Source organism: Pundamilia nyererei, unplaced genomic scaffold (assembly GCF_000239375.1).
Source record: "Pundamilia nyererei isolate P.nyererei 1_Seehausen unplaced genomic scaffold, PunNye1.0 scaffold00044, whole genome shotgun sequence".
Lineage (NCBI taxonomy): Eukaryota > Metazoa > Chordata > Actinopteri > Cichliformes > Cichlidae > Pundamilia > Pundamilia nyererei.
This window is the reverse complement of record NW_005187445.1, coordinates 2,670,533-2,681,147: the sequence shown is the minus strand read 5'-3', so window position 1 is coordinate 2,681,147 and position 10,615 is coordinate 2,670,533. Positions and strand designations below refer to the sequence as shown.

General features: G+C 40.2%; 1 protein-coding gene across 2 annotated transcripts; it reads right to left on the bottom strand.

Moving 5' to 3' along the window:
* Nucleotides 1–293: 293 nt before the first annotated feature.
* pcbp2 (poly(rC) binding protein 2) lies at nt 294–5,201 on the bottom strand. Of its 2 annotated transcripts, none has more exons than XM_005731753.1 (13): nt 5,031–5,201; nt 4,143–4,293; nt 3,784–3,807; nt 3,662–3,694; nt 3,423–3,539; nt 3,198–3,329; nt 2,961–3,089; nt 2,773–2,847; nt 2,513–2,572; nt 2,079–2,151; nt 1,938–1,993; nt 1,609–1,778; nt 294–540 (listed from the first exon to the last, which is right to left on the bottom strand). In XM_005731753.1, the coding sequence occupies exons 2-13, from the start codon at nt 4,209–4,211 to the stop codon at nt 504–506; spliced, it is 975 nt and encodes a 324-aa protein (XP_005731810.1). In that variant the 5' UTR covers nt 4,212–4,293; nt 5,031–5,201; the 3' UTR covers nt 294–503. The 2 variants fall into 2 exon arrangements, with proteins under 2 accessions (XP_005731810.1, XP_005731811.1); XM_005731754.1 differs by having other exon boundaries at nt 2,531–2,572.
* Between the last annotated feature and the right edge of the window lie 5,414 nt (nt 5,202–10,615).

Here is a 10,615-nt window from a genome sequence, read left to right as displayed (position 1 = left end):
CAGCCTCAAACAGAAGATGGCAAATACCAACAAATTCTACTCATTCGAGGAGCTGTGTATTAAATAAAAATAAATAGATATTTAAAAGGAAGGGAAAGAACAGTCCATCTATTATGTTATTGTGTGTTTTTTTTCTTCATTTTTTACATTTTCTAAGAAAAATCTGACATAAGAAAAACATTATTTATGCCTTTTCAGATTTTTCTAAAATTTTACCTACAGTATATCAAGAAGATCATACAGATATACAGCAAAATAAGAGGGAAAAATACAACAGAAGGAGTCCTTAAAAACTATATGCAAAGGGAATTTAAAAACATAATAAATAAATAAAATACCAATATCATGATAATGGTGTAATTACAACTGAGTAGGTGTCTAACCAAAGCAGAGGAGAAAACAGTGAGTTTATAGTACTTGGTTTTTGCATTAAGTTCAATAAGGGACCTCTTGGTAAAAAGTAGGGGGAGGGGTTACGTTAGGTGCTGATGAAGATCTCCATGTCAGTTGGCTGCGAGTCCAGTAGCTTCAGATGACAGCCTGAGCAGAAAACAGAAAAATCCAACACTGTTTAAAACAAACAAGTTAGATTATCAGTAACACATGTTGCTGTATCTGAAAACTAATAAAAAAAAAAAAGTCTCAGACTTGTGGACAATCTGAGTGAGTGAAGATGGACGATTTCTGCTATCGTTTTACAGAAGGTCTTTTGACTGGCAGTTTGAGTTAAGCAGGATGAGATTTTTCCACAGAATACACTTGATTATCAAACTGCCCATCTATCAGGAAATCAACACCTGCTTCCAGCAAACTGATGTGCTATATGCCCTGATAATGAACTGTGTGACCCCACTTCTTACTTTAAAAAAAAAATCACCCTGCATCTGTACAGCAGGCTTAGCTGCAGAATTCAAATACACTGCTGCTGAAGAATTGGGGGTGCTAAAAATGATTTTAGTTTACCAATTACAGCAGGATAATTGGACCGTTATTGGCTGATAAACTGAGGTAAACTATGTTATGTCACAATGTTCTTTGAAAACATAATAAACAGGAGCCACACTGGCTGCAAATAAAATGTTGGTCAGGCAAAAGCGAATCCATCAATAACTGTGTGGTAGTGATGGCAGTGATCAACCCAACTCTGCTACAGATTTTGTTTGTTTGTACATTTTAGACTACATACACTTAGATCTCATTGGTTTGTGCACATAATGGACAAACAGCTGTTCGAATGGTAAAATCCGGTGTTTTTGGCCCATTCTGTCAGCCCTAGATTCTAGTGGGACAGTGTCACAGCTGGAAGAGGGGGTAATGAAATTATTACGAGAGCTGTAGTAATGAAGTGACTGTTAAAAACTGCCAGTAGTCCAATTCTAATAAATCTTCGGTAACCTAATTAGAAGCGCTCCTCGTCTTTCCCCTTATGTGAGGAATCCATTGCTTCTGATTGATACTAGTTGGTCAAGTGGACAAATGGTAGGAAAACTCAATCTCCATTAATGTGTTTCAAAACTGACCAGCTGCACAATGTCAGAATTTAAAAACAGACAGCGAGAGAGCGCCATCTTCTTTCCATTTTGCTCTAGCCTGTGGCTATTTTCTTACCGGGCATTGATCAGGTACTCAGCCAGGCTGATACTGGCGTGGGAGCCAGTAATGGTGACCTGTCTGTCAGTTGAGCCCTCCACAGGGTTGGCAATCTTGATCTGAGCCCCTGACATCTGACGGATCTCATTGATCTTTGCGCCCTGACGGCCGATGATACAGCCAATGAGCTGGGGAAGAAGAATTACGTGACACTATGTCAATACTTTCACTGCAATAAAATTAATAAAAATAAAAGGTTGCCAATTCAAACAAAATGAGCTACTCAGAAAATCAGCAAGTTTCTCTGTTAAGAAAAAAAAATTAAAGTCACATTAATTTTGACTTACATCGTTTGGAATGGTCAGCTCATGAGAGCCAGTTTGTGCAGAGGCATCCATCCCAGCTGAAAGAACACAAGAGTGAGTTGATTGCATGGATTAACAGAAACAGACAGCAATCAAATTCCTCCTCACAGGAAGTACACCTACCCTGGAAGCCCTGGTTGCTGTGTGCAATGGGGAAGGGGCTCTGCTGCATGGCCAGCTGGTGAAGTTTGGTGAGCTGTTGAAACAAAAAAAGAAAGATACGTAGAGCACAGACAGACAAGGATGTGTTAAGAAACACTGAAAATAAACTTTAAGACTGAAATGTTCTTTCCCTTGTTTAAGTGGTGGTTGTGATAATGAGTGGAAATCATGAAATTGTGAAATGAAAAATGGGATCAATGATTTTGCTTTAAGATATTTATGTTAGGATTTGAATCTATAATCTTTGGAACTGTTAAATGGATGTGCATCTCAAGCAGTGGTGGCTGTGGGAAGGGCAGCAGGAAAAAAAAAAAAAAAAAAAAGTCAAGAGGGATGAAATAAAAAGGTGGTATGGCTTCCCCGGACCGAAGTTGCAAATATATTGGATCACTTACAGAGGGCCCCTCACTTACATCAGGCTGTGGAATGGCGTGCTGCCCTTGGACAGCGTAAGCCTGCAAGGAGAGAATAGCACTTAGGAGGGTGTGGCAGTGTGACATGGTGCACTCCAATATCCATCAGTCCTCTGTTCTTGCTACAAGGAGCAATGCCAGGCATGCTACTAGAATAGCATTTCCATAACTAAACTCTGTTAAAATAAAAAAGTGTTTAAAAAAAGAAGAAGAAAAAAAAAAAAGTACTTTTATTACTTTACCTGACCACCTGCAAAGATGACAGGAGACCCTGAGGGTTTGGGTCTGTATGGGATGGTCACTCCTTTTGGTGGAGACTAGAAAAACAGAAATATTCACCTTTAACTATCAATAACTACGTAAAGTATCAGTGTCCAGAGCCCATTTACAAAATCATAAAAATCAGGATTACATTAAACAATGTTTGTACCTCAAGCATGACAATGCAGATCTGCTTGACACACTCAATAATGGACTGTGGAGTCCCTGCAACGGTGATGGCACGTTCTGTTGAGTTGGGTAACATGTCCCCTGCTACTTGTACCTGAGCTCCTGCAGACTACAAAGTCACAGCAAGAATTACAACACCGATCAGGGGAAAACGACAACAAACAAAACCCACAACAGGATCTGAAATTCATACAAGACTAAAATACAGCAGACAAACCTCTCTGATTTCTTTGATCTTGCAGCCACCTTTACCAATGAGTGAGCCGCACTGGCTGGCGGGTACAACGAGGCGCATGGTGACTGGTGGTTTGCTGGTGGCCGTACTGTTAGTCATCGAAGTGCTGATGTCCTGTAGGGGAAGCGGATACAACAGGAGGCTTTAGAAAGTGGCACTTGTATAGCCGCTACGTCTTTAACGTAAGATACAACAAACAATTCTAACCTCCTCCAGTTTCTCTATAATCATGGAAAAGGCTTTAAAGATAGAGGTGGTAGGTCCCGCGAGAGTTATGATCCTCTCTGGGCAGTTCCCCTCTGAGATGTTGATACGTGCACCACTCTGCAAAGAGACAGGGAAAAAAAAATAAAAAATTGAATCAGTTGCTTTGTTGTCATATGATGCATGAGTCACAGTAAATGTTGACATGTTCTTTCCTGATTGTTGGAAAAAGACAGACTTACCTCCTCTCTCATCTTTTTAACAGACTCTCCTTTCTGTAGATAAAGAATACAAAACAATATTTACAAAACACACCAAGGGACATGCCACAGTTAGCATCGTTCTGGCAGTAAAACCAGCTTACCTTGCCAATAATGCTTCCAACCTCCTACAGAAGATGACAACAAAAGTTTGTGTTAAAACAATACTTTGCGGTTTTCTTTTTTTTTACTACAGCTAGATTAATTTTAAGGAATGAATGCAGACTTTAAGCTCCTTATAGAATCTAAACCTTATATCAGTGCTGGAATGTTGGGGTTTTTGCACACCTGAATCACATGCAAGCCTTTACAGCCATATAAATAGTTACAATAATCCCAAAAACCTGTGCTGACCTACTTTTTCACCCAACACACCAAAAACTGATCTGCAATCAATAAGGGGTTTGATAACAGCTTTTGATATCTTTTCAGTCTATCCATAGTTGCATGCAGTCACACTCACCTTCCCATGCATGAGAAGCCTGATGGTTAAGGTGACATTAAGTCCTCCTTCAACCAAACTGGAGTCCATTGCTGCAGCTGAATCCAACACACACTCGCACGCGCTCTCAACACTGGCCAACAAAGTGAGTCTTTGGTCACTGGCTGAACGTCTGCAACAGAGTGGAAAAATTAACAGTCAGAGACAAGCGTAGTTGGTGGAAAGTGTGAGGCCATCTGCTGTCAATGCAAATCAGTGAAGTGATGCGGGCAGTGCACATCTTGTAGACTTTAACGCCGTTTTCCAGCCACGTCGAAAGAAAGACGTTTCAGTTCGGTAATTGACATTAGACTGGCCCGAGTCCACTCATTCACTGTGCACAATGACCCACTGTCTCTCGGCGGTCGTGTCTATTTTCTGGCATTCTACAGCGGTGGCGACATCTCTTTAACTCTTGTAGTCAACACAAGCTGCTCAAAACAGTCATTTAAAAATCACCGTAGCTTTAAATAAACTTCACAACCAAGCTAGCAAGAGAAAGCTAACAGCGTGACGTTATGGCATCAAATCCTGTTTGAAATGAGCATCCCAGCTAGTCACGCAAACGAGGGTAAGAGGAAGTTAGCTGCACCAAAACATTTTTCCACTCAAAACACTCGCTTTTAGCTACATGTACAGATTGAGTGCTAACAGATTTAACCATTCTATCTTAAAAAATATATAGCATTTCGAAGCTAACTCCTGCTCCACCATCAAGCTAAAAATACAAATCAGTGATTTTCCATCCAGCACGCTAGCGTTAGCATTCAGCAACTAGTCGGATCCCGCGGCCTACGAACCGCACCGAGTTATCCCTGTCCTTCACTCCTAGGGGAAAAACACACATATACACAAAGCTGGAAGACTTACCGGAACCGTCCCTGGAAGTGTGTTCAGGGGGTGGGTAGGGTGGCAAGGGTAGAAGGGGAGAGGTTCGGGAGGGAGTTTTAAAAGGATCTGGGGAAGAGGGAAGCGACGCCGCTTTTCGATCGGACTCCACTCTCCTCCTCTGCTTCGCACAAAAGACAAAACGCGTTCAACTCTGACCCCTTTAATGCCCCGCCCCCTCAACTAGGTCAGCCCCGCCCATTGACGTGATATTCACTCCGTGCAGTACAAAACAAAAATATAACTAAATAAAACGAAAAAAGCAAAAAATTATTTTATACTACATATTTTCCCAAACGCAACAAATACCATTTATTTATTTATTTATTTGTATACATTCACAATGTGTACATTTCTCATTCACAAATAAGTTCATATTGTTTCTGCCAAAATATCTATAAATTAATAACCAAAAGCAAAAATAATACTGAAAAAAAACCCATAAATAAAAACTAAAAACTGTAGTAGTAGAAGATACTGGTAATATCTTTGCTAACATGGTAATTACTGGTAATTTATTTATCCCATATTTGGTAATTTCCCTTGTCACAGAGGTTGAAATACTACTAGTCCTACTAAATGTAATAATGACAACAATATAGGATTCATTTTCTCCTTCCTCTTTGCTTCGTCTCTCCCTTTAGTGAGATCGCCACAGTGGATCATCTCCTGCAACCTTATCCTTATCCCTATCCCTAACATCCTCCTCTGTCACACCAACTGTCAAATGAAACCAAATTAACCAGGTAATTTACATTTACCACATACTTATTTGCAATCCCTGGTTGTCATTCTTAGTAAGGAATTTGACCACTACTGTACTTGTTGAAACTTCGTCAGAATGCTGTAGGACTGGTTCTCAAAGTCTCTCTTCTGAAGGTGTGAACAACATTCTTCCACAAAATAATTTAGTGTTTGGGATTTTGATGATCAAGGCAGAGAGCTATGGGAGATCCAAAATCTCCAGCAGGGATTCAGCTGGACTGAGAAATTGTGAGTTTGAAGGCCACATCACATAATTACATGGTTTTTTATCTTTATTGATCTGCGCAGTGATATAAATGGCAAATATTTCCTTTACAGAAGAGGTTACTGTGGCATGTTTACATCGCAGCTCATTTTCATCAAATCTGATGAAAAAAAAAAAAACAAACCAGAGGAAAAGGTGATGTCTAACCCAGGGGTGGGCAACTCCAGGCCTCGAGGGCCGGTGTCCCTGCAGGTTTTAGATGTGTCCTTGAACCAACACAGCTGATTTAAATGTCTTTTTGTCAGCACCACCATTTCCAGCGATACAGTACCATCCTGTAAACTCTTGCTGCTATCATCCCTGAATCTTGTCTTCACCGGCTCCACCCGCTCTCTTCTGCACCTCTCTTGTGCACTGTGCATTGTTTTGGACAGAAGACCCCAGATATTTAAACTCATCGACCTACTATCTAACCTGCACCTGTCTCCCTCTCATTCACATAAATATTTTCTGTATTGTGTCTGCTGGCCTTCATTTGTCTTTATTGGCTCAGTTGAGGCAGATGTTGTCAACACCTGGCCAGTGCAAACTAACTGTAATGTGTGTATTCTAAATAGTGACTTATGGAGACAGACCCACGGGAGGTTTTGAAAGACTCTTCGCAGTTGTCTGTAAATCCAACAGATGGCACAATAACACTGTGAACGTAGCTGGTGGCCGTTCTCTTCAAAGTCCTGCATCCATTCTGCCATTGCTCAAAAAATACTCATTCATAGCTCGATGAGTTGACCGAGGTGTCGTGACTGTACCACCTAAAAACGAGAAGCACTAAAATTAGCCATGTGAAAAAGGCATTTTGCCCAGTTAGAGATATAAAATGAGCAAAATTCCTTTGCGAAATGAGTCAGCACTCTAAATTTAAAAGAGGAGCTAGAAACTGCATGTTTTAGTTGCTGAATTATAAACATATCAACTAATAATTTATATTACTGCAGTGAATGTCTCACTACTTGACTCCAGCTGCAGTATTTCTATAAATTTCTTATTATGAAGAGAAGACTGCTAATAAATAGTGTGATTTGTATTTGCTGTGACAGATCATTAAGTGTCTTTAACAATCTGGGAATATATATGTATTCTTCGGCGTATCAGTCTGGTGTTTATACATATCTATCCTTTTACCTCTGATGATGTTTGAAAACCTGTCACAGTGGATTTGGCTGATACACCGCATATTTTCTTTTTCTGTTGTCATGCATACATAAGCAGAACAAATAAAAACCAAAACGTCATGAAATGTGAAGACTTGAAAGCCTGACCTCTTGACCTGAAAATAATGAACCCCAGTCATTCATATATATTTTTTTCTATACGCAGAATATGATTGATGACTTTCTGCTTCACGATGGATTGCCTTGTTTTCTGCAAGTCTGTTATTTGGTTGAGATGATTGATGGGATAAACAAGCATCTTAATTGTCTGCTAGTGTTTGTTTTGAATTAAAAAGAATACAATCAAAGGCACTGCTGTACAGTTAAATCCTCGCAGTTGTGATTCTTATTAAAGCAGAGTGCTATATATGGCCGGAAAGCAAAAGAGATAGATACAATGGAACAGTATAACCCTATAACCATGTGTTCATGGTCTGGTTGACAGAGTATTCTGCCTGAACTCACTCACCACATGTTCATTAATCTGGTGCACATCAGAGCACCCACAATACAATTAGTCAATGGACAGAATAGCTCGCTATTGTCTGTAACCAACTTTCTATTCTCCTCATTTGTAAATCTTTAATAAATCCAATTCTTTGATGTCCCACACAGTGTGGCTTACACCTTTGTGTTTACGTGCATGAGTCATGAATCATGTCTGGCTCAGTTTATTAGGTTCAAAATCGCTCTGCTGTCGATAGATTGCCCCCACGCTCGATGCAGTGGAGCTCTGCTACTCTAAAAAACAGTTTGTCTCAACGTTTCCTGTTTTTTTTTAATTTCAAAAATGAATCCAGGCAGTAGATGTTTGCTCTCGCTTTAAGAAGCCATCTGTAGTGCTGTCTGAATGGTGGCAGGCTTACAAGGCTGGTGGTGTTTTTAAATTAGAACCATGGCTGACCAGATTTACTCCTATCCAGAGATTACGACACGCTGGCTGTGAGTTAAACATCTGATGTAGGCAATAACCCCTGCAGAACACATTAACACTGTTTGGCTTTTCCTAAAGGGAAGGTAAAGGGTAACTTAAAAACCCATTAAGTGAAAGACATAAAACAACTGTTTTTGTGTGAGGACAAAAATGTGTTTAATTAGTGTAAAAATGCCTGTCTCTTTGATCTGAAGCACAATCACTGAGAGCCGGATTATACAGAGGAGAGGAGGTGCGAGCTCTTCAGCCTTTCCAATCAGCACATGGTCTCCCTGGCCTTTCATGTGTGTCTCCCCCGTCGAACAATTGCTTACATAATCATCTGCTTACTTTAATCTCTGCATCTTTCCCACAGTTTGTGCTCTTTTATACTTCTCTCACTTTTCTCTGTGGTACCCCCATCAAATTCAGTGCATCCTCCCATTGTACACAGTGTGTCTCCTTCAGTGCTTTTATCTGACATGCCCACTGGCACTCTCACTCTCTTGTCCCTCTTCCCTCCACTGGTGAGTGTTCATTGATTATTGTACATGAATTGTATGATGAAATGCCACTCGCCCACCCGGCATCCTCTCGTCAGTGGCCCCTGACATCCCACTGCCTGCGAGCGATCCAGACTATCTTTGCCTTTGTGTTTAATGATCTGAATGTTAGATTACCTTTCTCTGATATTCATACCTGGATTAATCTTTTTTAAAATGGCGTGTGTTTTAGTGGTGTGGCATATGTCAGTAGTACGCTTTCGACTTTTAGCAACTGCAAATATGGAATGCCAGTGCAATCTTTTACGGTGGAAAGTGATCGTTTACAGCGATAAAAAGGGAGACTAAATCCAATTTATTCTCTTCAGCTGTAAATTGTCTGCACATATTAAAGCAAATTATCTGGATTACAGTGTGAAACCTGATGACACACTCGAAGCCAGAGAGGCGAGTATCCAATTAGTCACCTAATTAGCAAGTGAATGTTGTTGTTATAAAAATTAAAGGTCTTGAAAAGAGAAGGAAAACAAAAACAGCGGAGACAAACCTGGCGTCTTTTGAATATGATACCATGATTTAACTGATAAAGCGAGGACACCTGTCTTTCCATTTTTGATTTGTGACATCTGACGCACACGGTGTGACTGTGTGATCAAGGCATTCATTTTTTGACAGAGCCGTAGGCGCGTTGTACAGATCTGTTAACTCACTAAACTGGAGATGCGGGGTTGCACAGTGGGGCTGAATTCTCTCTGCAGGGGTGTGAACGGATCCAAAAGCCTGAGCTTGTATGGTGACTGCAACGTCACTACCTTTCCACAGCCAAAGTTAGATGGCCCTGCAGGGTCACAGCAAGAGGTGACATGTGACCGTGTAAACTGTCCAGTCAGGAAACAGAAAGGATGTAGAACAGCTGTGACTTCCCACTTTTATTTTAAGACAATCTTCCGCAAATAGGTTGCCCCTGCTGAGACAAATAATTGGCGTGATATCTTGGGGGCACGAGCATGAGGAGCAGTCTGCATTTTAATGCCAGTCCTCCACAGGAAGAGCCCAGCTATGCATGCCACTGGGCATGATCTGTGGACTCTGTACATTCAGGGAAACGCATACTGTACTATTGAAACTTAAGACAGACTATGGCTTTTAGGTGAGTAGAACAAAGAAAAAAAGAAAAGAATGACAAACAAATTTTTATGTGGTGAAATGTTTGTTGTTCTACTTTAAATGCATTTAAAATTAAATAAACAAAATGTGCAGATCAGTTAAAGATATTGTATTTTACTTCTTTATGCTTCTCCAGTTCATTTGTATCTTTTTGAGCATTAAGAGTACAGTTGTCTATGATGTCCCAGTTAATATAAAACTCTGATGGCTGCTAAAAACATAGATCTTACGCATGGACATCAGCTACCTTTGTTTTATTAGTAATGGGATTCAGACCTGTGGACTCCACTATAAAAGCTTTGCATGATTCAATTCAATTCAATTCAATTCAATTCAATTCAATTCAATTCAATTCAATTCAATTCAATTCAATTCAATTCAATTCAATTCAATTTATACAGTTCCAAATGACAACAACTCAAGGCCCTTTATATTGTAAGGTAGACCCTATAACAAAACAACAGGAGAAAATGGCAACAATCAGACGACCCCCCTATGAGCAAGCACTTTGGTGACAAGGAAAAACTCCCTTTTAACAGGAGGACTCCAGCAGAACTACCTTCAGGGAGGGGCAGTCGTCTACCGCGACCGGTCGGGTTGAGGAGAGGAAGACAGAACAAAAGACATGCTGTGGAAGAGTTCCAGCGATTAATAATAATAATTAATAATTAATAAACCAATTCTGTTTACATTATACATGCTTCCCTTAGGCAGTATCATCAGAAGACATAGTGTACATTTTCACTGCTATGCTGATGACACCCAGCTCTATCTATCTATGAAGCCAGATAACACACACCAAT